Source organism: Thamnophis elegans, chromosome 15, assembly GCF_009769535.1.
Source record: "Thamnophis elegans isolate rThaEle1 chromosome 15, rThaEle1.pri, whole genome shotgun sequence".
NCBI classification, from domain to species: Eukaryota; Metazoa; Chordata; class Lepidosauria; order Squamata; family Colubridae; genus Thamnophis; species Thamnophis elegans.
The window spans coordinates 2319825-2346066 of record NC_045555.1 but is presented as its reverse complement, the minus strand read 5'-3'; the positions used below and the strand labels follow the sequence as shown (position 1 = coordinate 2346066).

Sequence of the window (26242 nt, the reverse complement as noted above, 5' to 3'; positions counted from 1 at the left end):
GGTTCCTTACCATGTTTTTTCCCTCGTTTCCACTGTCCTTCGTACTTGAAAAAGGTGTTGGGGTAAATGTAAAGTCCATAACCTAAAGGAAAGAGAAGTCAAAAATATTAAAAATACAATCGTGAAAAGACGACGATTTGATTAAAATAACCTAGCAAGTTTCCCAGTTAAGTTAAAACAGCACTGAAACAAGTGTCTTATGACCGGTCCTCACACTTATGACCATCACAGCGTCAACATGGTCATGTGATCAAAATCCAACTGACATGTCCTTACCCCGGTTGCAGAGTCCTGAGACCACTGTCGGTGACATCCCCAGCTGGCTTCCAGCAACCCGTATCAACTGTTAGCACCAGCCAATGGTATTTGTGACATATTTTTTAATGTTCAGTTAACTAAGTATCATGTTTCATGAATAAAGTATATAATAATAATAATAAAAATTAAAAACCTGGACAACCGAAGACAATAGAGAAATCATCCTCAGCGCCAGCCAATGGTATTTGCGATGCATTTTTTAATGTTCAGTTGACTGAATTCCATTTTTCATGAATAAAGTAAATAATAATAATAACAACAATAACAATAATAATAAACAACCAGAACAACCAAACACAATAGAGAAATCATCATCAGCACCAGCCAATGGTATTTGCGATGCATTTTTTAATGTTAACTAAGTTTCATGTTTCATGAATAAAGTATACAATAATAATAAAAATAAAAAAAACTTGGACAACCGAAGACCATCGAGAAATCAGCGCCAGCCAATGGTACTTGTGATGCATTTTTTAATGTTCAGCTGACTTGAGTTTCATGTTTCATGAATAAAGTAAACAATAACAATAATAGTAATAGTAACAAGAACAACAATAATAAACAACCAGGACAACCGAAGACAATAGAGAAATCACCCTCAGCGCCAGCCAATGGTATTTGCGATGCATTTTTTAATGTTCAGTTGACTGCGTTTCATGTTTAATAAATATAATAATAATTAATAATAACAACAACAATAAGCGGGGCAGGGGTTTCCGAGAACATTCAATTCCTGCAGGGCGACACCTGCCAACCACAACCTTGTCCCTCCAGCCTTCGGACGTGCATTCCGGTAGACTGCTCCTGCCTCAGGAGGCTCCACTTGGAGCCAACCGAGCCCCCTTTCGCGGGGACACGCCTCTCTCCCGGCCTCCTTTTCTCCCCGTCGTCTCCTCCACACAGCACAGCCAAGCCGTGACCCACCCATCCCCGGCAACCCATCCCCTCACCGTTCCTCCGCTGGTCCTTCATCTCCCCACAGTAAACGGCTCCCTCAGCCGCCATTTTCCCCCCTCTCCCTCAAGGGACGCTGTTTTTGCCGCCATCGGATCCCGCCGCTGATTGGCTGTCGCGTTGCTAGGAGGCGAGGCTTCTTGTGCGGGTTTTTTCTCCTCGGATGGGAGGGGGGGTAAGAGGTTCGGGCTTCTGCGTGGCGCGCATGCGCGGGGAGTCTTGCGTTTCCCAGGGATAAGAGAAGCAACTAGAGGTGGTTTTAATGCTTAATCTTAATCTTAACCCCCAGTCCGCACGGTGCGGGGAGTTTGCGGAGTTTGGCATCTCCAACCCAGGAAAAACGCAGGATGGATTTTATACATAAAGTCTATATGGCTTGTTGAGCCAGCAGGGGGCAGGACTAGATGACCTCCAAGGTCCCTTCCAACTCCTGTTAGTTGACTTTTAACCATAGGGGTTGGGGATAGTGGGATCTGCAGTCGCTCCCCCCCCCCCCAGGCTGGGCCGTGGCACGTGGTTGAAAGCAAGCTGGATGCCCGAGTAGTTAAAACTGTTACGTCTGTATAAGCCACTTTATCGACACAACAGCCCTGAGAGGTAGGCCGGGTGGAGAAGGCGACCTTTTAAAAAAAAGCATCCCTGCCAGAGAGGCTGTGGTCGCTGCGTCCTGGACCGAGAAAGGCAAGCTGTGTCAATCAATCAATCAATCAATCAACCCTTTGATATATCTGTCCTACTCCCCACCCCGGTTAAGAGGGGACAATTTGCTGCTGGCAAACGGGGCGACTACATATCCCCTAAACCGCAGCAGAAAGTCCGGGCGGGGATTACTCCGCCCCACCCTCGTGCCAGCTGGGCTAAAGGTCTGCAATCCGCTGGGATCGCCCATCCCTAGGGCATAATACAGAATCCAACGAACTCTGCGTGGAGGGAACTACCGCTCCCAGAATGCCTCAAGCGGCGTGGCTGCCTGAGGCCTTCTGGGAGCGGTAGTTTCCTGAACTTGGCGGCGCGCCCACGGCTGGGGTGGCTGAGGCATTCTGGGAGCGGTAGTTTCCCCCGCCTGAGCGGCGCACCTATAGCTTGACTCTCTGAGACATTCTGCGAGCGGTAATTTCTCCGCCTTGGCGAGCGGCGCGCGGGGCGAGTAGCTAAGCGGAGGCATTCTGGGAGCTGTAGTCCCCCGAACTTGAGGGCCTTGTAACCGAGGCCAGGCTTCCTCCAATCCAGCAGGCCTCTTGTCCCGCGGGGGCTTCCCGGCTGCCTGGCCTTCTTCCATCCACCCTCATCCTCCTCCTCTTCGCCCCGGTAGCGGAAGCTCTTCTGCCGGCCGCGCGGTTCCGCCATCTCGGAAGGTGGAGGAGGAGGAGTCGGCAGCGGCGGCGGCGGCGGCTCCTCTGCCTGTTCAGGCGGGGCGGGAAGCGGAAGGAGGGGACACCCGGCACGGCCTGGTGAGTTGCCCCCGGCCCGACTAGGCCGCGGCCTGGCCGTTGCCTTGGCAACCAGGCCTTCCAGGTCGGGGGAGACATGGAGGGGGGGCGGTGCTTGGGAGGACCCCAACTTTAATTACTGGCCTCAGGGCGGGTGTGTGTTTGGGGGTGGGGAGGGTCGTCCAGTGGGCCTCTAATGCCCCCTCCCCAGTTTTCCCTAATGGGCTCCCCCCCATTTGGGTGATGGTGGAGGATGCATCCCCCTTTTGGGGGGCATAAGGAGGCCTTATAAGGAGGCCTTACTTCGATCAAATTCTCTTGGACTCCTTCCATCATCCCCAGCCAGGAGAATGGGAACTGTAGTCCAGAACTAAGGGGGGGAGAATATGCTCTGAGTGCTGGGTTGGAATTACCCATGGTGCAGGTGGTCCTTGACAGACAATGATCCGTTTAGTGACTGGTTCGTTTAGTGACCGCTCGAAGTGAGAGCCGCGCTGGGGGGGAAGGAGGGGGGTGATTTGGGACCCCTTTTTCACATTGGGCAACTGTTTGCAGCATTCCCCGGGGTCACGTGATCGGAATTCAGATGCTTGGCAACTGACTTGTACTTATGACAGTTGCGGGGTTCCGCGGAATCGCGGGATTTCTCCCCCGCCCTCTTTTGCGACCTTGGGATCAGCAAAATCAACTGGGGGTGGGTGGGGGGGGAAACCAGATTCGCTTAACAAACGCGTGGCCAACTTCGCAACGGCGGCGTAAAATGGGGCGACCCTCGCTTATCAAGGGTCGCTCTTAGCAAGGGAAGTGTTGGGCTCGTTGAGGACTAGATGCATGGTAGGACGTGTGCCCCGTTTTTGCCTCTTAGACCTCTGGCCGATCTATTTTGGGGTTGGGGTGGCCCCTCATTTTTATCCCCTTGTGAGGTTGGTCAGCCAAGGAGCTTTGCGATGGCGTGAAGATTCGCACCCAGATCCACCCTTCAGTTTCTAATGGGGAGATTGGAACCCATCTTCTCCTCTTCATTCAAGATAATCCCCATTCGCAACCCAATCCTCTGGCTTTCGCTCACCTGGTGGTGCCTTTTCCCTCAATCGTGGCTTAGCCCAAGGGAAGAACTGAGCCAACATTCGTGGTTTGCAAGGACTGAGATAAACCATTAGTTTAAGGTTAGGGGTGTAACTACTACATCTCCCACCTTCTTGAGTGGGATAACAAATGTCTTGAGAAAATCCTCATTTTCCTACCAGTTTCACGCGAGAAAATTCACAAGTTGGTTGAACTTGGGCCATAATTATTTCAGAAAAAAAAATCCTCTCCTTTAATCAAATAGCTGAATGGCATGAATGACAGGCGTCAGCCAGGAGACATTTCTTTAGTTTACACACCTTGTGGAGGGATTCCCCCCCCCTTGAATTTTTCTTCGAGGCGCGCCTAGTTAAGTGTCAATCATCCTTTCAGCTTTGCTCCCCTTTAGGAAACATTGGCAGTTCTGTTCATGTAACAGCCTAAGCCGTAATTAAAGCTTTTTTTTAATCGGCTTTTAGGTGAAAATGCAGCCACTGGCACTCATAAACTTTAAATAATTGCTTTGAATATTGTACGAAAGAAACCTCACGCTTGAAACCCTGCGCCAAGCGGAATCTTTTTTCCCCCTGCGACGTTTCTAAATTAGGATTCCTATCCTGCTTGGCTTTTTTTGAGAACTTGCCTCCCAAAATTGCGGGTGTTCCATCGCAGAAGAGACCGGAGAGCAATGGCATGGGATCTCCTGCTTGAGCAGGGGTGAGGTGGACTAGAAGACCTCCAAGGTCCCTTCCAGCTCTGTTATTCTGTTATTAGGGACTTGTCATTCTAGTCTCGGTTTTTGCAGAATCGGCGAATTGCAATTTCTGAGGCTTGCTTGTCTAGCGGGGGAGAAAAATTTATAATTTTTGGCACGGTTATAATAAAAAGAGTTCACAAAACTGAAACACGGTTAGTTTCACTGGCTGGAATTGCCTCTAAAATTAATATGGAAAACTGGACTTCCCTTGGACTCGAAAGGATAGCATGCAAAGATTAAAGTTGAGTCTCCAATCTTGGCTATTTCAAGCCAAGAGTTCAAATCCCAGATTTCCCCCAGCTAGGGAAGTCCGTAAGTTTTAAAGTTGCCAAAATTGTGCACCCTTGTTACAAGTGTTTTAGCGAACCAACAGCTTCCTTGAAAGCTAATCCCGCTGTAGCCTTTCCAGCTTTTAGTTCAGTTTGTTGGAAAAGTGGAACTTTCTGGAGAGAAATTCTGGGTTTTCCTCCCAACCCAGCTGCCTTATATGTCCTACTGGGATTTGATCTGGTTTTCCAATATGGAGTCAAAAGTAACATCCAGATAAGTCCTTGGGATCGAATTAAAATTTAACCCAATAGCATCCCAGTTTTTTTTTTATTCTCATCCTTAGTGACTTCCCACTGTACTAAAACTTACTCTCTTAACTTCAGTTTAACTCATTGAAGTGATGGCGGATGGACCAAGAGCCAGTGTTCAATTGTAATTTGGAGGGATGTGTGACCTTGGAGGCTTGGTTGATTTCACTGGATGTCAAGCCGAGATATATATATATTTTCAACTTTCGGTTATTGTTGTGGCGGTTTATCACTTCTTTCTTTTTCTCCCCCACATGGTGTGCTTCCTCCTTGCCGTTTTATGATGAGAATATTCTTATTCTCAACCGATGCCCTGCGTGGGAATTCGTAAGGGGGTGGCTTAACAATCACAAAACTTGGATTCACCTTGGCTGAAAATCTTTTAGCATTTCAAAACCCGATTCCTTAGGCTAATGTTCTTCTTGACCTTCCAACAGATTCCAAGTTCCTGGTCAAAAGGTTGTTTTCCTGTCCTTCCTGATTTTCCAGTTGTTATTTTCTTTGCAGGCAGCACTTCACCCCCCTGTCCTGCCAAAATCCCTCTTTGCTTTCCTGTTCCTGGAAAAAAAAAAAAGTGAATTTCCATTTTCCCCGCCCTCCTGGCGTACCAGGAAATTGTGTCATGCTTTCGCTGATGTGGCAGGGCAGCAGCTCCAGCAATTCCTCCGGGTGGCTTAAAGAGAAATGCAAGCTTTCCCCCAAAAGAACGGCTGTAGAAAGTCCTTTTTAAGTCTTTCGTATTTATCTGTGGTCCAAGAAGACTTTAAGCTATTGAAGATTCTTTTTCTTCCGTAAGAAAAGAGAGATGGTAGATCAAGTTTCATCCCCCTTTGGAATGAAAAGGGGACTTTTATTTTTGCTTTGAAGCCTTCCTCCAAAGGGGAGGCAGACTACTCTACAAATACACCTCGGAGTAAAATATAGCCAGCAATAGAGGTGTTAGTGTGTTTTACCTCGTCTGCGAAACCCCGGTGGGAATTGAGCAGGATTTATTAAAAGGCTTTTCCACCCAGTCTTGCAATCCCAACTCTCCTCCACCCCAGAATCAATCCACGCCAATTCTACCAAGTGGGAACACTTTGTATGGGTTAGTCCTCGACTTACGACTATGATCGAGCCCGACGTTTCCCCGGCGGAGTGGGACTAATTGCGTCCCATTTTACGGTGGTTCGGCGGATCGCTGCTGCGCTCACGAAGTTAGGTCAAAACCATCTGGCGGTCCTCCCCCGTGGCTTGTCAGAAGGTCACAAAAGGGGATCCCCTGAGCCCCTCCCCCCAGGACACGGCAACTGTCGTAAATACGAGTCGGTCGCCAAGCGTCTGAATTTTGGCCCCGTGACGACGGGGAAGGGACAAGGGTCGTAAAGTTTTTTTTAAAAAAAACGTTCACAGTTCGCTGTTTTTCAATACTGTTGTAACTTCAAGCGGTCGTTAAATGAATCTTTATACTGTCACGTCGGGCAAGGGGCATTTCCTAGGAGCTTGTACTGTGGTGCGCTCAATTCTTTGTGGTTTTTCCCTCCCCTCCTCCAGCCACCATGTCAGAAGGGGACAGTAGCGGTGAGTCAATCCATGGCAAAACCTCCGTGGTCTATAGATTTTTCACCAGACTTGGACAGGTGAGTTTCACAGCCGTGGCCAAGGGATCCCTAAACCTCTCCCCGGGGGGCGTTGGTGCATCTCCAATTAGATTAGTATTTGATCAGGTCTGATGAAAAGAGTTGGGATTTAACAAGCGATTTCTCTTGCCTCTGCTGGGAAGTGGGAAGGAGGGTGTGGGATGAATCCCTCTCGCTATGGCTTCATTTTATTTAATTATACAAAAAATATCCTTCCTTGCTGACATCCTCCCTCCCTCTCTCCTGCTTCCTTCTTCCTTCCTTCCTTTCCTTCCCTTTCTGTCTCTCCTTTCATTCCTCCCTCCCTTCTTTGCCATTTTTTCCTTCCTTCCTTCCCCCACTCACATCCTCCCTACCTCTCTCCTGCTTTCTCCTTCCTTTCCTCCCTTTATTTCTCTCTGTCCCTTCCTTGTTCCTCCCTCCCTTCTCTCCCCCTCCCTTCTTTGCCATTTTTTCCTTCCTTCCTTCCCTCTTTCCTCACTCACGTCCTCCCTCCCTCTCTCCTGCTTTCTCCTTCCTTTCCTTTCTTTCTCACTGTTCCTCCTTCCCTTCATTCCTCCTTGTCTTCTTTGCCATTATTTCCTTCCTTCCCTCATTCCTCGCTCACATCCTCCCTCTGTCCTGCTTTCTCCTTCTTTCCCTCCCTCCTTCCCTCCCTTTCTTTCTCTCTGTCCCTTCCTTCTTCCTCCCTCCCTTTTCTCCCGTCCCTTCTTTGACATTTTCTCCTTCCCTCCCTCCCTCCTTTCTTTCTTTCTTCGTTCTTTCTTTTTCTTTCTTTCTTTCTTCTTTGTCTTTCTTTCTGTCTTTTTCTTCTTTCTGTCTTTCTTTCTCCTTTCTTTCTCCTTTCTTTCTCTTTCTTTCTCCCTCTCCCTCTCTCTCTCTCTCTCCCTCTCTCTCTCTCTTCTAGCTGTATTCCACAAGCTATGGTTCCACCCTCACTTAATATGCTGAAAATCTTGTGTCTCTCTTAGATTTACCAGTCCTGGCTAGACAAATCTACTCCGTACACAACAATCCGATGGGTCGCAACATTGGGTTTAAGTTTTATCTACATGATTAGAGTTTATTTACTGCAGGTAAGGGGAAAAAAACCCTGCCGGTAATCAACACATTGCCAATTATTGGCAGCCTCTCATTATCCCCTGCAGCCTCCTCTGCAGGCTGGCTTGGAGTTGGGTTTGTAAATCACTCTCCTCCTTCGTAGGCCGTTTATCCTTAGCTGGCTTTGTTGGCTGGGGAATTCTGGGAATTGAAGTCCACGCGTCTTCGAGTGGCCAAGGCTGAGAAACACTGCCCTGTGGGTTGTGCCAAAGATTTGGTCCCCCCCCCCCCCCAAAAAAAAGACAACTAGACTTTCGTCTTCTTTTTTCTTTAAAAACATGGAACACATTTCGTTTCTCATCCAGGAAGCTTGGGTGAGAAGATAGAACTGAAGAAGCTTCTTGGATGAGAAGGGAAACCTCTTCAAAGGAAGAAAGAAAAAACAGTTGCTTTTGGGGAAAAAGCCCCTTTTGGGACAACCACGACCTGGATGATGGAGAATCTCCATAGACATTTTCCTTCTTGGTTCTTCTGTTATCTCCGGCTATTTGTTCTGGCCCAAACACAACAAACCCTCCATAGTTAAATCAAAGATTCAGCCCTGGCGAAACGTTTTCTCTCTCACCACAGGCTAACAAGTCTGCCCGGCAGGGAGATGAATAGTTGCCTGCCACTTCTATTCATCTCCGTCCCCCTGCCTTTGATCCCCAGAGCTAGGGTGGGGCTTTGCTAGCAGCGGTGGCTCTTCCGTCCCGAGGACCGGCTCATAGATTTCCATTGTTCTCCTCTCCTCTGCCTCCTGAGCATCCACGCATCAGGCATTGGCCCCAGCTGTTCCTCCTCTTCCTTATCAGCCACCTCCAGACCTGGGGGCTGTTGACCCTCCATCGGAGGGCTGACGGACGGCCTAGGCTCTGTCTCTGCCTCTCTCTCTACCAGCTCCATCCCCTCTTCCCCCTCGGAGCTCTCAGGTTGCCTTGAGGCTGACCCTGACTTCCACCAATCCTTCTCCGATTCAGCCGCTGAATGGACCTGCGGCTGACAGACGCAACACTATTTCCCATTATCCTTCTCTCCTGGTTCATGGGCTCCCTACATTTTGGGGTATGGCTCCTGCAATCCCTTTTTATCAACCATGCTGCTTGTAGGCCCTCTCCTGACTTCTCATTAACCCCTTGTGCATTGCTAACGATGGATTTTTTAATATATTTTTTTCCCCTTAAACTTAAATTCCCCTCTGACCTCCTGGTTCTTGAATCTCTCTTCTCGTCCTCAGGGTTGGTATATCGTGACGTACGCCTTGGGTATCTACCACCTAAACCTGTTCATAGCTTTCTTGTCGCCAAAGGTTGATCCCTCCCTCATGGAAGATTCAGGTATATAAAAGATGGAATTTGGGTCAAGATGCTTGCGTTTTTCTACCACGGAGGCTGTTGGTTTTTATGGATGGGTTGGATTAAAATTAAAAATCTTGCTCGTACCTTGACTGGGTGGTTTGAGTACGCGCCTCGTCCAAGGTGATTTTTTTTCTTTGGCATTGTGTTTAAGTTCAAGGTTCAAGGTTCATTTTATTTATATGCCGCCCTATTCCTGGCGGGACTCAGGGCGGTGCACAAACCCAAAGGAGGGGAAGGGAAACACAAGAACTACAGCAAAAAGTACAGGGAATTTAAAACGACCAACAGCCACACGATTCGAGAGGGGAAGGGAACTCATCGACCCCAGGCCTGCCGACAGCCAGGTTTTAATGGCTTTTCGGAAGGCCTGGAGAGAGGTGAGGGTCCGAATCTCTGCGGGGAGCTCGTTCCAAAGGGCCGGAGCCGCCACAGAGAAGGCCCTCCCCCGGGTAGTAGCCAGATGACATTGGCTAGTAGATGGAACCCGGAGGAGGCCTAATCTGTGTGATCTAATGGGTCTTTGGGAGGTAATTGGCAGCAGGCGGTCTCTCAAGTATCTTGGGCATACCCGTGCTTGGATTTTAAGGCAGGGGTTGGCAACCTTAAGTACTCAAAAGAGCCACTTGGACCGTTTCCCACACAAAAAAAAACAGCGGAAAAGGATCAAAAATTGGCTGGAGGCAATAACGGGGGTTAAAATAGAATGGAAACCTGAAGTTTTCTTTATTAGGAATTATGTCGGTGAAATACAAAAAAGAAATCCAGTATTTAATACTACATATAATTACGGCGGCAAGGACTGCCTTTGCCCAGAAATGGAAAAACAAATTAATTCCAAGCGAAGATGAAATAATAAGAAAGGTTATGGATTGTGCCGAAATGGACAAATTAACAAAAGAAATACAGGGAAAAGAAGAATCAGAATTCTACCAGATATGGGATAAATGGTATAGGTGGATGGAGGAAAGAAACAAGAATCAACAAAGGAATATAACAAAAATAAAAAATAAAAATAGTTATGAGTAAAATAAGAGGGTTAAGAATGGTGAAATCCAAATGAAATACAATAGAAGGGGAAATAATATAAGGTGAGCGGTATCGATTGATGATTGCTATTATAAAGAACAGGAAGCTCCTGTTCGTATTGTATTGTATAAATGTGTATGTCTAAGTTTTGTGTGTGTGTGTGTGTGTTACATGTTTGTTAATAAAAATCTTTAAAAAAAAAAACAGCGGGAGCCACAAAAACCCTTCTCATGCCTAACTATTGTATTTTTCAGAGTATAAGACGCACCTTTTCCCCTCAAAAAAGAGGGTGAAAATCTGGGTGTGTCTTATACACTGAATACAGCCTTTCTGGCCTCCCGAAACCCTGCCCTCTTCACCAAAATGGCCTTTAGGAGGCTTGTAGATGCTCTTGGCGGCTGGGAAGGGCAGAAATGACCAAGAAAAGAGCTGTTTTTTGCTCGTTTTTGCCCCCAGACCCCAGGAGCACTCTATAAGCCGCCTAAAGGCTATCCATGCCCTTTTTTAAAAAAAAAATGGGCCTGTTTTTGCGAAAAATGGGTCATTTGAGGGAGGTCTGCAGAGTTCAAAAACTTTTGTTTTAATTCGCCTCTTCAAAATCTTGGTGCATCTTATGCTCTGAAAAATACGGTATTTCCTGAGAGGCCACAAAATTAGTATATGTAGTTGAATTAAACGTTCTATTTTCTTCTGAAACTTTTCTTTTCTTGGATTTATCCATGTTTGAAAAGCTCAATAAATCGCATGCCAGCGGGTGTCACACATTGGCGATTGTGGCGCATATTTTGAGGGATAGGGAGCCGCAGCAGAGGGATGAAAGAGCCACATGCGGCTGCAGAGCCGCAGGCTGCTGATTCCTGGCTTATGGCTTAGTCTCCTGTATAATCACAGCCGCTTGTGCTTGATTCTGTGCATCATTGTTCCGTAGATTATGGGCCAATTTACAGTTTTAGTCCTTGCCTTGCAACTATTGGTTTAGTGACAGTGGCATTGAAGAAAGTGACTGTTTTTCCACACTGATGACCCTTGCAGCGTGCCCATGGTTACGTGATGGAAATCCAGACTCTTGCCAACTTTCTCGTCCCGGGTTTAAGGCAATCCATTTTTGCGACCTTCTGCCGAGCCAAAAATCGTTGAGCACGCTAAATTCACCGAACAACCGTGTTACGAAGCAATTGCAGCCCTTTGAGGCTCCATTGTGGTCGTACGCTGAGGACTCCCCTTATACTTCGTATGAGGGTCGTCCTTGAGAAGCGGCATGAATACCCTTTGGGGGGTCCCAGGACTCGCAATGTACGTTCTGCAAAGCAATAAAAAAATTCAGGTTCTGAAACATCCCTTTGTCTGTCTTGAACGGGCTGTGTAGGCAAGGTGCCAGTTTTTTGAACTCCTAAATTAGCAAATAATTACTTTTCCTCTTTGTAGATGAAGGCCCTTCATTACCGACAAAACAGAATGAAGAATTCCGGCCATTTATCCGGAGGCTGCCAGAATTCAAGTTCTGGTGAGTTGAATTTGGATCAACTCCCCTCCTTCCTTCCTTCCTTCCTTCCTTCCTTCCTTCCTTCCTTCCTTCCTTCCTTCTTTCCTTCTTTTGTTCCTTCCTTCTTTTGTTCCTTCCTTCCCCTCCTTCCTTCCTTCCTTCTTTCGTTCTTTTGTTCCGTCCTTCTTTCCTTCCTTCTTTCCCTCCTTTCCTTCCTTCTTACCTTCTTTCATTCCTTCCTTCTTTCGTTCTTTTGTTCCGTCCTTCTTTCCGTCCTTCTTTCATTTCTTCTTTCCCTCCTTTCCTTCCTTCTTACCTTCTTTCATCCCTTCCTTCTTTTGTTCCTTCCTTCGTTCCTTCCTTCTTTCCTTCCTTCTTTCTTTCCCTTCTTCCTTCATTTCTTCCTTCTTTCCTTCCCTCTTTCCTTTCCTTCTTTCCTTCCCTTTTTCCTTCTTTCCTTCCTTCCTTCTTTCCTTCCTTCCTTCCTTCCTTCTTTCGTTCTTTTGTTCTGTCCTTCTTTTGTTCCTTCTTTCCCTCCTTCTTTCCCTCCTTTCCTTCCATCTTTCCTTCTTTCATTCCTTCCTTCTTTTGTTCCTTCTTTAGTTCCCTCTTTCCTTCCTTCTTTCCTTCCCTCTTTCCTTCCTTCCTTCCTTCTTTTCTTCCTTCTTGCCTTTGCTCTTCTAACATACATGTAGAGCAGCTTTTCCCAAAAGATTAAGATTAGAGACTGGGGTGCAATTGTCTCTACCCATTAATTGATCTAACAAAATGAAATTCAGTGTAGAGAAAAGTGAAGCCTTATACTTAGGCAGGAAAAACCAGAAGGACACATATAGACTGGGTGAAACCAGGATTCATAGCAGTGACTGTGAGAGAGATCTTGGAGTCTTAGTGGACAACCAGCTAAATAGGAGCCAGCCGTGTGTGGCGGCAGCCAAAAAAGCCAAGGCAGTCTTAAATTGCATGAACAGAGGGATACAATCAAGATCAAGGAAGGTGCTAATACCACCCTATAAAGGCCACACCTAGAATATTGCATTCGGCTTTGGTCACCACATTATGAAAAAGAAGTTGAGACTCTAGAAAGAGTGCAGAGAAGAGCAACCAGGATGATGAGGGGACTAGAGGCTCAAACATACGATGGACAGTTGCAGGAACTGGCCATGGCTACTCTAGGGAAGAGAAGGACCAGGGGAGACAGGAGAGCATCTTCCAATATTTGCAGGGCAGCCACAGAGAGGAGGGAGCCAAACTATTTTCCATGAAGGCCAAACAAGGAGTAATGGATGGAAACTGATCCAGGAGAGATTCAACCTAGAAATAAGGAGAGATTTCCTGACAGCGAAGACCAATCCACCCATGGAACAGAAGTTGCCTTGGGAAGTTGTGGGAGCTTCATCCCTGGAGGCTTTCAAGGAGAGATTGGACTGCCCTCTGTCAGAAATGGTGTAGGGTCTCCTGCTTGGGAGGGGGTTGGACTAGATGACCTACAAGGTCCCTTCCAACGCTGCTTTCTTCCCCGCAGGCATTCTGCCACGAAGGGCATCTTGGTTGCTATGACCTGTACATTCTTTGAGGCTTTCAATGTTCCAGTTTTTTGGCCAATCCTGGTGATGTATTTCATTATGCTCTTCTGCATCACGATGAAGAGGCAAATCAAGGTGAGTGGAGAAGGCTTTAAAGGACCAGGATGTCCAGCCTTGGCAGATTTCCAAGACTCGAAGACTTCCAACTCCCAGGATTCCCTAGCCAACCATGTGCCGGCTGGGGAATTCTGGGAATTGGAGTTTATTAGTCTTATAAGTGGCCAAGGTGCGACGTCCCTGCTTTTGACCCTGAAATGAGGGGGGGAAGGAGACAGTGGAGATGCGTTAGCTTTGGTCCCCGAATTTCCCCATTTGGGGGCCCTGGGAAGCAAAATATTTACAACTAACCAACTCAGTTGTATTGATTGGCGCACTTAAGTGCAATTGTCCTGTTTTAAGGAACGTGCGAATGCAGCCAGAGAGGAGTTATATAAAAGGGACAAAATTTAGGCTTCCATGCCGAGCGAATCGAGCCGATTACGCTTCATTGCCCGAACGGAGATAACCACGATCACGAAAAGGTGGCTTGTTCGGAGCTGCTCTTCAACCCTCTGCCAAGCCGCAGATCGTCGTAACCCCGATCTGTTGGGCGAGCCTTTATTTATTTACCCGCATCCCTCGAGGCACGTAAAGCCCAAGGATTGCGGCTTAATGTATGACCCTCATCCAGTGCTTGGAGAACTTTGGAAGAGATGGGGAGGAGTGGGGGGAAAATGGAGGCGTCCTCATCCTAAGACCTGTTTCTTTCTTGTCGTTTCCTCCCTCCCCTTTGCAGCATATGATAAAATACCGATATATACCATTCACCCACGGCAAGAGGAGATATAAAGGGAAAGAAGATCCAGGGAAAACTTTTGCTAGCTAGAATCCTTCCCTCTCGAACCTTTCCTGACCAACCTTTCTTCTCCCCCAAGCCCCCCCCTCCCAGCGTTATAATTAAAAAGATTGGTTTTGAGCCATTGTAACCGACGCCTGTGTCCTTCCTAATCGGGCGTCCGCCAGCCATCCGGAGGGTTCGTTTCGGTCTCTTCTGCGGATTGGAGAGGTTGTGTGTGTGAGTGTGTGTGTGTGTGTGTGTCTGGCTCCCTAACGCCTTTCCGTGTCCACCGCAGAATTCTGCCTTTTTGACCGCATCTTCTGATTTATTTTTTTGTTTTGTTTTTATCGGTTTTTTTATCCATCCACAGCCTCTTGCCCCACTTTTTTAAATTTTATCCCTCCCCCCCCGCTCCCCCTTTGGCAGTTATCCCATGTTTTTACATCTAGGTATGTGGGTCTCTGGGCGTATCTGGGATCTTGGCTTCCCAGATTTGGCTTGGCGACTTCCCAAACGAGGCCTCCTGTGTGCGGATTCCTGCGCAGGAGAATAACCAGTAGGGCAGTGGCTCTCAACCTTCCTAATGCCGCGACCCTTTAATGTTACGGTGACCCCTACTGTAAAATTATTTTGTTTGTTTTCCAAAATACGTGTTTTCCGAAAGTCTTAGGCGACCCCTGTGAAAGGGTCGTTCCCCCCCCCCCCCCAAGGGTTGAGAACCACTGCGGTAGGGAATTTGAATTGGAATACTCTCCGGGAAGGCCGACAGCTAGTACGGAAAGGAAGAATATCCGTTATTTCTTTCTTTTAATTCTCCAACCCAATATTTCCACTGTACCTTGCTGAGAGAATTGCAATAGGACGGGGGTCCTATTCCATCCCCGCCCCTATGCGCACCGCATTGCTCGCCTCCAAGCTGAGTTTGGTACTTCCTCCGGAGCCTGGGAAGTGCGGAAAAAACGGGCCCAACCGGAAGTACCGGAGGTTCAGCCAAAAGGTTGAAAAATCACGTGGCTGGCGCTGCACATGCGCCCCGGAACTGACAGCCCGCATCTCATTGGTTGGCCATCACAGTAAGAGGAGAATGGGATGCGATGATAGGCGTTCAGATTTGAGTAATCAATACCTCGTTTTAAGCTTGGGCGTTTCGAATTAAACCTGGCTTGATTGACGGACAGAATCAAGCTTGGCTTTTAGAATGAAGAGGTGGAAGATGGACTGGGTGGTGTGTGTGTGTGTGTGTGTGTATTGAGGTTTTCAGTCATCAACTGTTTTGTAATTCCAATTTTTTTTTTTTTTTTTGGAAAAAGCCTGGAATAAAAATTACATACAGATGATATTTTGACACATTTCTCTGATAAAGGGTTTCTTTTTGTTGTTGTTAAAGTTTGCTTCCTAGCCCAATTAGATTGGACCGGCAGGCTGAATTTTAATTTTAATTTTAGCTTTTAATTTTCTACGGAGAGAAATCTAAAAATAAAACAAAACTGCATGTAAAAAAGCAATTTTCGATGCCATCAAGATACGGGCAGTTTTTATGAGGTGACTTTTTAAATTTAAAAAAAAAAGGGTGGGGTATTAAAAACGAAGACCATGTCCCGCTCTTGGGTTCAGCTGTCTTTTATAAAACAAATGTAAACAGCGATGTATTAGGGTTAAAAGTTTTCTCTCCGCCCTGCCTTCTTCAAATGCGTGTCGTTGAATCTTGTGGCATATATTGTATTTTCGCTGTCTCAATAAAAACGGCCCTTTGCACAATTGTGACCCACATTATCTGGAAGGATAAACAGCTGTTGACTAGTCAATATTTACATCTTATTTGGCAGAGGGATAACATACAGATTCTGGGCCACAGAATTCAATTTCTCCTTTACAGCATTACATATTTTTGTGTGCTCTTCATGGGAATAGGAAATTCTGCTTCCTTTTAAAAAGGTGTCTTTTCCCAGATTTTTTGCCCCCTTTCCTCTCATTCCCAGCTTCTTCCTTTCTTCCTCCCCATCCCTCATTCCCAGCTCCTACCTTCCTTCTTCCCCTCTTCTTCCTTCCTTACTCCCCTTCCCCTTCATTCACCTTCCTCCCCTCCCCTCTCATACCCATTTCCTTCCTTCCATCTCATTCCCAGCTCCTTCCTCCCTCCTTGCCCTCTGATTCCCAGCTCCTTCCTTCCTTCCTTCCTTCCTTCCTTCCATCCATCCATCCATCCATCCATCCCATTCCCAGCACAGTGCCAATGCTCTCCTCCCATCATTTAAAAATAAGGATCTTGAAAAAGTTCTGGGAAGTAAATGTTGAAACCAGACTGAAACACACAACAGATCTTAGGTTGATTATGCCATCTGGGTACATGCTTAACACATTTGAGCATAATTCACCAATGTTGTGGGCTTTTTTTTTTTATTGGGCTTGGAACATCAGGTGTGGCCTTTCCAACTGAATTTTCAAAATCGCACCTTACTGCCCAGGGCTATACGTCACAAGTATATCTGTAGAAAGCTGTACTTTTATGATGTCTTAATATCAATATTTGCCTCTCAAGCTCTATCCAGCTTAAAGGGAAAAGTTCCCTCATGCATATGTGTTAGTCGTTCCCGATTCTAAGGGGTGGTGCTCATCTCAGTTTCAAAGCCGAACAGCCAGTGCTGTCCGAAGATGTCTCCCTGGTCATGTGGCCGGCACGACTCAACTCCCGAAGGGGCACGGAACGCTGTTTCCTTCCCACCAAAGGTGGTTCCTATTTTTCTACTTGCATTTTTTACCTGCTTTCGAACGGCTAGGTTGGCAGAAGCTGGGGCAAGTCATGGGAGCTCACTCCGTTACGCAGCACTAGGGATTCAAACCACCAACCTTTCTGATCGACAAGCCATTAAGTCTTAGCCATTAAGCCACACTGTGTCCCTCTATCCAGCTTAAGGCGCATTAAACTCAGAAGCTGGCAATGCAGGAAGACCGATGGACCTGTAAACTTCGGTACCAGTTGTTGAATCTGCTCTTTGGGGTTTGCCAAGTGACATTTGAGAGGGCTGCCCGCTGCTTCAGAGGTACCGAGGGACTGAATTTAAAAATCAGCCAAGTCTGTAGAACTGAAGGCAAAGTACTATTTGTTTAATGAATCGTGCTTTGCTGTTTTAACGAGACTGGCATCTTGCAAAAACGACATTATACAGCCCTTCTGGAGTTGCAATGGTTTAAAAACCAGTTCCACCATAAATGGGGTAATGCAGTTTTGTGTGTCTGGCAGGGTGCAGTGGGTGGAGATTGCTATTAATCCCAAAACTTAAAATTGCTGAATTCAAAAGAATGGGTAAAAGTCTTAAGCACTTAAAACTGCCTTTGAGATCGCCCATTTTCCTGACCTCATGTTGTGCCTCACCAGTGGCCAGCAGAGCTGGCAAATTCGGACAGTGAGGAAGTGGGGGAGGAAGATGGGCCAGTCCTGGAGTCTGGGGAAGGCTCTGATGAGGGCTCTGTGTCGGAGGCAGAGGGGGGGCCAAGGCCATATGCCAGTTATCAGCTGCCCTCAGAGTCAGACATCAGTGAGGCATAAGAACAGCTGGAGCCTGTTCCCAGTGTGTGCATGTGCAGAGTGGCCAGACGAAGGGAAGAGCTAAAGAACGGGTTGAACTTGGGAGTAAGGCCACAGGTGGACGATGAATGGCCCCTCCCAGAGGGAATAAAAGAGGAGCAAAAGGGGAGTGGAGTTTGCAGGAGGCCATTAGTTTGCTTCATTGGTTTCTGACTCTCCGAGACTCCTGGCCAAGTTCCTGGCAGCTCTCCAAGCCAGATAAGGTCTGTGACTGTAAATCCTCCCTTGAAAGATTTTGCTGGATGTGAATGAGCAGAATTCACAGTCAATCAATAAAAAGGGGTTTTTGTGGGGACAAGGAGTTTGCTTCCTGCTCTCTTGGGAAGCCTCAGTCAGAGCACCTCAAATCTCTCAGATAAAAGTGGATACGCCACAGTTTGTTTTAAACGGATGTAAGTTTGCATCTTCTTGTAAAGGCATTGAAAGTAAAAAATGTTTTGGCTTCCGTTTGATCGCAGCAATTTATTTATCAAAACAAAATCTCGCACTCATTCAAAGCTTGCATTTTCGTTTGGCTTGTTGCGGTTCACAATCCAGCTGGCATCCATTTACCGGAAGTGTCGGAGGTAAATCAGCTTCTGGGGATGAAATTTCTCTCTACACAGAGGACATTCGGTCTGTGGGAAGGGGGGAAAAAAAATCAGTATTAGGAAATGTAAACATTGCTTTAAAAACCATCCCTGTCTAAGCTAGAAAAGAAAGATACAGAACACAGACGTTACACTATAAAATGAGGAAGGGGTGGGGAAGAGGGGGAAAAACAGAAAAGAAAGCACTAAATATACAAATATATACTCAAAAATGAGATATAAAGGGGGGAAAAGCATAGGATAGATTAATGAAGGTAAGGGAATAAGAAATGATATTAAACTATATTTGGGTTTGCGGAAATACCATCCCAAGAAAACACAAATTGAGATTTGAGAGAGACACCTATAACAACAGAAAAAGAAAGGGAGAGAGGAGGAGGGGACGAGAGGAAGAGAGGGAAGGGAGAAAGAGGAAAGGAGGGGAAGAGTGGAAGGGACGGAAAGAGAAGGAGAGAGGGTAGTAAGAGAAAGAGCAAGAGGAAGAGTAGGGGAGAGGTAAGGGAAGAAGGAAGGGGAAGGAGAGGAGGGAAGGAAGGAAGAGGTAAAGAGAAGGTGGAAGGGAGAGAAAGAGGAGAGAGGGTAGGAAGGGGAAGAGGAAGAGTAGGAGTAGGGGAGAGGGAAGGGAAGAAGGAAGAGGTGAGAGTAGAGAAGGAAGAAAGGGAAGGAGAGAGGGTAAGGGGAAGAGGAAGAGTAGGAGAAAGGTAAGGAAAAGGAAGGAGAGGAGGAAAGGAAGAAAGAGGTAAGGAGAAGGTGGAAGGGAGAGAAAGAAGGAGAGACGGTAGGAAGGGGAAGAGGAAGAGTAGGAGTAGGTGAGGGAAGGGAAGAAGGAAGAGGGAAGGAGAGGGAAGGAAGAAAGGGAAGGAGAGGGAAGGAAGAAAGGGAAGGAGAGAGTAAGAAGGGAAGAGTAGGAGAAAGGTAAGGGAAGAAGAGGAAGGAGAGGAGGAAAGGAAGAAAGAGGTAAAGAGAAGGTGGAAGGGAGAGAAAGAGAAGGAGAGAGGGTAGGAAGGGGAAAAGGAAGAGTAGGAGTAGGGGAGAGGGAAGGGAAGAAGGAAGAGGAGGGAGAGGAGGAAAGGAAGAAAGGGAAGGAGAGGAAGGTGGAAGGGAGAGAAAGAGAAGGAGAAGAAGAAGGGGAAGGGGAAGAGGAAGAGTAGGAGAAAGGTAAGGGAAGAAGGGAAAGGAGAGAAGGAAGAAAGAGGAGGGAGAAAAGACAGGGAAAAGACGGTGGTGTTACAACAGGCGGGATGGCAAATAAAGCAACCCAAATTGTATATTATAACCTATTAAATGGAATAACAGTGTATAAAAAGACAAATGTAAAAAAAGAATAACAATTATGTGAAGGTATACTTACAATGGTATGAGAATAAAAAACAAAAAAACTTGTTTATAAAAAAACCCCATCCCTGTCCTTTTAAGGCAGCATAAAATAATCCACTTTGTTTTTGACACCAGTTAATGCATAAACCAGGGTAGCTCTCGGGGGTTTCAAGCATAATAAATTACACAACTGGTCTTGCAACGCTACTCAGAACTACTTCGCAAGTTTTAGCTGTAGGTTTGGGGGGAATCAAAACTCTGCCTGTGAAAAAAAATATCACCTATCAAATTATTTCGCTTAAGGGAGTTTCTAAAACCCCCGAATCCTAAGCCCTGGATATACGACGCTGTCGAAATTTGCAACAGTAAGAAAAATTGGCGTGGAGGGACTTGGGGCAAAGTCTGAGGGAGGCAACACCCACCTTGGTGTAGCACCACGCCGTGATGCATTCCCAGCAGAAGAGGTGCCCGCAGGGTGTGGCTGTGGCATGTTGGCGTTCTTCTAAGCAGAGCGAGCAACGGGAGTTGCGGCTAAGAGTCTTCTCTTCGGCTTGGCTTCTGAAGGAAACGACACGAGACGCAGTTGTTACTCTTCTGCGGTGAGAAAGGCGATTCCAAAAGAGAGATTGATCGTCATTGTTTAACGACCCCGTAATAATCCCTTGCGCGGTGGAGTCTGGGCCACTGAATAGAGCTAGCAGAGCATTTACTGGCCAGATGCCCTTCGTGTTGCCAATGAGGAGTTTTGTTCCGCATATATATTCCCATTGTGCCCAGAGAGAGAACTATCTGCCTCTACCCAGGATCGAACTCACAGCCTCGTGATTGCGAGGCGAGAGATCCACCTCTAGGCCACTGCAAAAAAGAGACTGATCTTTGCAAGAAATAAGTTTAGAAAATGACGAATCTCCCTCCACTCAGAATCTACAAACATGGTCGTATATAAATATACCCATTTCTTTGATCTGTTTTTTTTTCTGGTCCTACATTATGTGTTTTGGTCATATATTTTTACTACTTTAAAGCTCACTATTCCATAGGCCAAAAGTCCAGGTTGTGCATCACAATAAAAGCCTTTTAGAATACTAGATTTTAAAGTATTTTTAAATACTTAAGTATTTAATACTTAAATACTTTTTAAAGTGTTGTGGCCTGCTGGCAACCAGCAAAGCTGGCAGCAGAGTCGGACAGTGAGGAGGTTGGGGGGGGAACATGGGCCAGTCCTGGGGGCTGAGGAAAGCTCAGAGGAGGACTCTGCGTCGGAGGCAGAGAGGGAGATAGACAGCAGTGAGGCAGAGGAACAGCTGGAGCCTGTTCCCAGTGTGTGCATGGGCAGAACTGCCGGAAGATAAGAACAACTAAGAAAGCAGGATCGACTTGGGAGTAAAGCCACACCTTGGAGGTGATTGGCCCCTCCCATAGGGAACCAAAGAGGAGCAAATGGGGAGGGGGTTTGCAGGAACCAATTTGTTCCTTCGGTCGTGTCGAGAGTGGAAAGTTCTGTTTGTGACTATAAGAGACTCTGTGCCAAGTTTTGCCTCGCCCTGCGTTTGGAAACTAGTTATCTGGCAGCTGTCCAAATTGAGATAAGGTTCGTGTTGATAAACATTCCTTGGAAAGACTGTTTGCTAAGCATGGCTGACTGTGAATGAAAGGAATTCATAGTCGTGTAAATAAAAAAGAGGACCAAAACTCTGCTTCTTGCTTTTAAGGAAGCCTTAAACAAATACCCACAAACCTATATTTCTGGGGTGTGTCTTTTAGTTATTTTTAACTTTCTTAATACCACCTTACTCTTAATTTAGTGAAAAGTTAAATTTTCAAATGCCGCTGAGGGGCCACTTGTTGACCTCAATCCTCTTTCCCTCTAAATAAAAGAAAACCCAGACTTCATACATCTGATGGGAGAGGTTACGGTGTAGCTTCCATTCTTTTCCCGCCCCCTGCCGATGTCGGAGGTTGTACGCGTAGATGCCAAGGGTCAGCCCCAGGTGCAGGAAGGACACGATGCCAAGAAGCTTGTAACTGGACCGAATGCTTCGGTCGTCTTCGGTGAAACCCGCCGAGCGTAACTGGAGAACAGAAGAATCAAGCAGAGCCCGTCAAAGGAAGGTACGTTAATAACAAAATGCTTCAAGACGTTATCATCACAAGAGTTCTGATCAAGTGTTCCTCGCAGAAAGAATATCTTTTTAAAATTGAGCCGAGGTGGCGCAGTGGTTAAATGCAGCACTGCAGGCTACTGCTAGATCAGCAGTTCAGTGGTTCAAATCTCACCGGCTCAGGGTTGACTCAGCCTTCCATCCTTCCGAGGTGGGTAAAATGAGGACCCGGATTGTTGGGGGCAATATGCTGACTCTCTGTAAACCGCTTAGAGAGGGCTGAAAGCCCTATGAAGCGGTATATAAGTCTACTGCTATTGCTATTGCTATTAAAATCACGAGCCGCCTGCAAATAGATTAGTGCTTTGAGGTGTTTGTTTTCACCTTGTGGAATGTCTCCAATAAAGGAAATGTTTATTTTTTTATTTATTCGAGTTTATGAGAATAATCTGCCAAACAAAACTCCGCCATGGTGACAAGAAAGGCATCTGGCCATTCAACACTGCTAGCTCCATTCAGTTGTCCACACTCCACCCCACAAGTGATGAAATGAAGATGATTGAAACGTAACTTATACTCCTCACTTCTCTTTTCCCCACAACTGCTTGTCAACTCCTAAAGTTGCCATGGTGAGGAAAGGGGGAGGAGAGGGAGCACATTCCATGCATCCTTTTGGCTAGAGTTGGTCTCGGATTACTACAGCAGGCTTGGGGGGGGGTGCACCTCATTGGGGAAATGTGATTTATGACATTGCTTTCTCCACAGACTGAGGGGAGGGAAGGAACAGGGGTAAAGTTCCGCTATAATTCAAATGAGGCTCAGATCTGACTGCAAAAAAAGTCTTGCCAATATGGGGCTCCCAATAAATGACTGGTTTTCTTTTGAAACTCGGCTCGATACTCATGAATCAATTAGGGCATTTTCTGGAAACCTGACACCACTCTTGTGAGGTGGGCTGAGGCAAAAGAGACTCTTCTCAAAGACACCTAGCTGGGCTTTCATCTGTAAAGCGGGACTAGAATTCCCAGTCTCCTAAGTTTCTAGATCAGCAAGCACCTTAACCCCTATACCAAACTGTCTCTCCAAATCATCCCTTGATAATTTTTATGCCAGATAGCAATAGCAATAGCAGTTAGACTTATATATCGCTTCATAGGGCTTTCAGGCCTCTCTAAGCGGTTTACAGAGTCAGCATATCGCCCCTAACAATCCGGGTCCTCATTTCACCCACCTCGGAAAGATGGAAGGCTGAGTCGACCTTGAGCCGGTGAGATTAGAACCGCTGAACTGCAGATAACAGTCAGCTGAAGTGGCCTGCAGTACTGCACCCTAACCACTGCGCCACCTCGGATGATTCGTTTAGTGATGTAGGAGCTTTCCCGATGCACCCTCCTCCCCACGCTCTTAATTTTGGTGCCAGGAGGCTTCAGGGAGAGCCTCCAGAGTCCGGGGTGAGGCCGTTTTCACCCTCCCGGAGGCTCTAGGAAAGCCTGGGGAGTGGGAAAATGCCCCCCCCCCCCACCGAGGTACAGGAGGCCGAGTAGGTCGTGCAGAGAAGGGGTTGCACACACATGCGCGGGGTGGCAGGGCGCATTGCGATGTGGGTGTGGGTGGGCGTACGCGATTACGGCATGCCAGGACAAAAAGGTTAGTCATCACTGTTCTATACATTTCTGACGGTGCCCAATTTAGAAGCACATGGGAAGCCACTCACATAGGTGATCCCTGTTGTCCGTTTAGAGAAATGGTAGAAGATGCCCTTCATGTAAAAGACAGCTAAATGCAGCCTCCGGACAAACGGGATGCTTTGCTTGACGATATGAACAGCCTGAGCGACAAACGATCTCTGCCGCTCGGTTAGTCGCCTGACCCGTTTCTGCAGCCAGCTTCGTAGGAGCGCCCGGCGCTGCAACCCGCTTAAGTTTCGACTGGGCAGGTCCTGTAACCCGCTGGAGACTGCCTCCAGCTCCTGCTCCAGCGCAGTCAGTCCCTTGTCTAACAGATAAGGCAAGAGGGTTTGAAGAGCGACCAAAACGGCTCGGCGTCTTAATGAAGGGACCTTCCTCTTTGATGGGTCTACTTGGATCACGTTGACGTATTCTTCACCAAGGGTTTGATAACCTGAAAAAGGTGGGTGGGGAGGAGGCAATCAATGACAGAAACCCTGAAGAGATGATTACAAACAGAGCATATAAATCCAGTAAACCACAACAACAACAAACAGCTTTAGAATAGAAGAATAGAATAGAAATAATAGAGAGAATTGGAAGGGACCTTGAGATCTTCTAATCCAACCCCCTTCTTAGGCAGGAAACCCCACACCGCTTCAGACAAATGGATGTCCAACATCTTCTGAAAAACCTCCAGGGTTGGAGCCTTCACAACTTCTGGAGGCAAGTAGTTCCACTGGCTAATTCTTCTCACTTGTCAGGGAATTTCTCCTCAGTTCTAAGTTGCTTGGAATTAGGATCCAAAGTTGGAACCAGTTATGGCTGGCCGGTCATCTATTTCAACCGCTTTAATCTTAGATTCCTGCCCCAGGCACCGGGTCAGATTTGACGGCCCCCTCTAATTTTCAGTAAGCTTCAAAGGATCAGGAATTTAGCACAAATTTGGGTTGATTGATTACCTGAAAGGGTAGTAAGGGTGAAATAGGCAACGTCGGCGAGCAGCTCGATCTCTTTCTGCCATCCCAGCCAAAGTTTAGCACCTAAAGGAGCCAGAATATATGGAATTACACGAGGAGAAAAAGTAACACTGCTCCATTTTTATCCGACTGACACTTGAAAGGGGAGTCAAGTTGCATATTTCTATCATTAAAATGACTACCACCATCCCTTCAGAATATGTGTGTATGTATGTGTGTCTATATGTGTGTACATACACACACATATATGGTGCATCTGTCTGTTTGTCTATCCCTCTGTCTCTCTCTCTCCACACACACACACACACACATACAGACATATGTTTTTATACATATAAACCTTAGTAGGACTTATACAACTTTTTAATACAGCTTTTTACACGTTGGCTAACAACAGGCAAATCGTAGGATAAGTAAAACTTGGAGCAATAACAACAACAACAGAGCCAGTTTGGTCTAGTGGTTAACTGGAAAACAGGCGGCTGTGAGTTCTAGTCCTACCTTAGGCACAAAAGTCAGATTTTGGCCCAGTCACACACTCTCAGCCCAGTCCACCTGTTGTTCTTGTGGGTTAAAAAAAAAAAGAGGCTAGCGTGTCTGATATGTTTCACCCCCTTGAGTTACTTATAAAAATAAAGGTGGGATATTAATATAAATACACACATATTATATTCGTGTATGTGTATGTATATGTTCATACATATACGTATGTGGCTTAGAGGTTAATATAACTGCCTAACATGTAAAAACAGCTCAGGTTCGAATCCCAGTAAGGGTGTGGCTAGCTGATGAGAGCTAAATAGCTTGAAATAGATCTATACTAGTCTCCCTTTATTTATCAGCACAAATGCAATACAATACACACAAACACACACTATATATACACATATGTATGTATGTATGTATGTATATATATGTGTATTATGTATATGTGTGTGTATATATATGTATATATATGCATGCATGTGTATATGTATGTATATGTGTGTGTATGTGCGTGTGTGTGTGTATATATATATGTAATGTATATGTATGTATATGTATATATAGGTGTGTGTGTGCGTATGTATGTATATATATGTACATATGTCTATATATGTATAGATGTGTGTGTGTGTGTGTTTTTGTGGGTATGTTGCTGATGAATGACAAAATCTGCTTTGAAAATGGGCTCGCTTCTTCCTTCTCACATGAAGCTCCTGAATGTTGTTTCATAAACCAACCTGGCATCCTATTAAAACACGTATAAATATATATTTATTTCCATTTAAATTCGAATTTTAAGGCAAAACGCCCAGAAAAAGGCTTCGGGGTATGGGAGGAGAGAAGGCGGAGGCGCCTCACCCGCCAGGCCGGACAAGACGGCGCCGGCCCTGCTTTTCAGCGCTCCCCGGTAGAGCTCGTCCTTCTGGGCCGAGCGGACCAGGCGGGCCGGCCCGGCTTCCAGCGGCATCGCGACGCCTCGGAGAGCTGCTTCGCCTCTGTCATCGTCGCTCGGATTCAGGCGTCATCCGCTGTCGCCGCGGCGCGGCTCCTGACGTCATCAGAAGCGGTTTTCCCTTTGAAGAACGACGAAAATAGAGAAATGCTCAGAGAGAATGACTTCCGGGGTCAGGAGTGAATTTTTTTTTCCTACGCGCAAAGAACGTAGTTTGTAGCGTTCTTCTTCTGCAAATCAATTGCACGTCTTTCTGTTAGGAAATTAATTGGTTGATTATGCCCCATCAAGCCGGTGTAGTTTTCCCGACCCCATAGATAGATACATTTCACACTGATAATAAATAATAATTATTATTTTATTATTAATAATAATAATTGGGTCTCGCGTTCAACCGACTTGTACCATTGCCCTCCAGAAGCTTTAGATTACATATAATCCTCATAATGTACAGACCAGTTTTCTAATCTCAGCGCGAAAACTCTGCGTTG

General features: G+C 46.4%; 3 protein-coding genes across 6 annotated transcripts in view; 1 reads left to right on the top strand and 2 right to left on the bottom strand.

The window, feature by feature from the left end:
• Positions 1-2638, bottom strand: part of MORN1 (MORN repeat containing 1) — an 88322-nt gene extending 85684 nt beyond the window's left edge. Inside the window, exons 1-2 of one of the 2 annotated variants that reach the window (XM_032231938.1) lie at positions 2349-2638; positions 11-82 (exon numbers count right to left, since the gene is read on the bottom strand). In XM_032231938.1, coding sequence (XP_032087829.1) covers positions 11-82; positions 2349-2619 — 343 coding nt within the window. In that variant the 5' untranslated portion in view covers positions 2620-2638. Of the gene's footprint in view, positions 1-10; positions 83-1268; positions 1437-2348 lie in introns of those variants that run through there. The other variant, XM_032231939.1, reaches the window with a different exon arrangement.
• Positions 2360-14219, top strand: RER1 (retention in endoplasmic reticulum sorting receptor 1). Of its 3 annotated transcripts, none has more exons than XM_032231943.1 (7): positions 2360-2382; positions 6636-6721; positions 7693-7797; positions 9039-9138; positions 11611-11689; positions 13194-13329; positions 14030-14219. In XM_032231943.1, exons 2-7 carry the CDS (start codon positions 6641-6643, stop codon positions 14117-14119), a joined length of 591 nt encoding a protein of 196 aa, XP_032087834.1. In that variant the 5' UTR covers positions 2360-2382; positions 6636-6640; the 3' UTR covers positions 14120-14219. The 3 variants fall into 3 exon arrangements, with proteins under 3 accessions (XP_032087834.1, XP_032087831.1, XP_032087833.1); XM_032231940.1 differs by lacking the exon at positions 2360-2382 and adding an exon at positions 2638-2723; XM_032231942.1 differs by lacking the exon at positions 2360-2382 and adding an exon at positions 5758-5893.
• Positions 14220-18099: 3880 nt separating this feature from the next.
• Positions 18100-25846, bottom strand: PEX10 (peroxisomal biogenesis factor 10). The gene is made up of 6 exons (XM_032231514.1): positions 25658-25846; positions 24296-24376; positions 23381-23787; positions 21461-21636; positions 19987-20122; positions 18100-18274 (listed from the first exon to the last, which is right to left on the bottom strand). Exons 1-6 carry the CDS (start codon positions 25764-25766, stop codon positions 18206-18208), a joined length of 978 nt encoding a protein of 325 aa, XP_032087405.1. The 5' UTR covers positions 25767-25846; the 3' UTR covers positions 18100-18205.
• Positions 25847-26242: the final 396 nt, after the last annotated feature.

Bases quoted from the DNA above. Each gene is read 5' to 3' on its own strand.
- RER1 (XM_032231943.1), top strand. From the start codon at position 6,641: ATGTCAGAAGGGGACAGTAGCGGTGAGTCAATCCATGGCAAAACCTCC. The intron at 7,798-9,038 runs GTAAGGGGAAAA...TCTCGTCCTCAG, and splicing joins TTAGAGTTTATTTACTGCAG to GGTTGGTATATCGTGACGTA. The intron at 9,139-11,610 runs GTATATAAAAGA...TCCTCTTTGTAG, and splicing joins CTCCCTCATGGAAGATTCAG to ATGAAGGCCCTTCATTACCG.
- PEX10 (XM_032231514.1), bottom strand. From the start codon at position 25,766: ATGCCGCTGGAAGCCGGGCCGGCCCGCCTGGTCCGCTCGGCCCAGAAG. The intron at 23,788-24,295 runs GTAATCAATCAA...CACCTTTTTCAG, and splicing joins CACCCTTACTACCCTTTCAG to GTTATCAAACCCTTGGTGAA. The intron at 20,123-21,460 runs GTATGAAGTCTG...CGTTTCCTTCAG, and splicing joins CGTAACCTCTCCCATCAGAT to AAGCCAAGCCGAAGAGAAGA.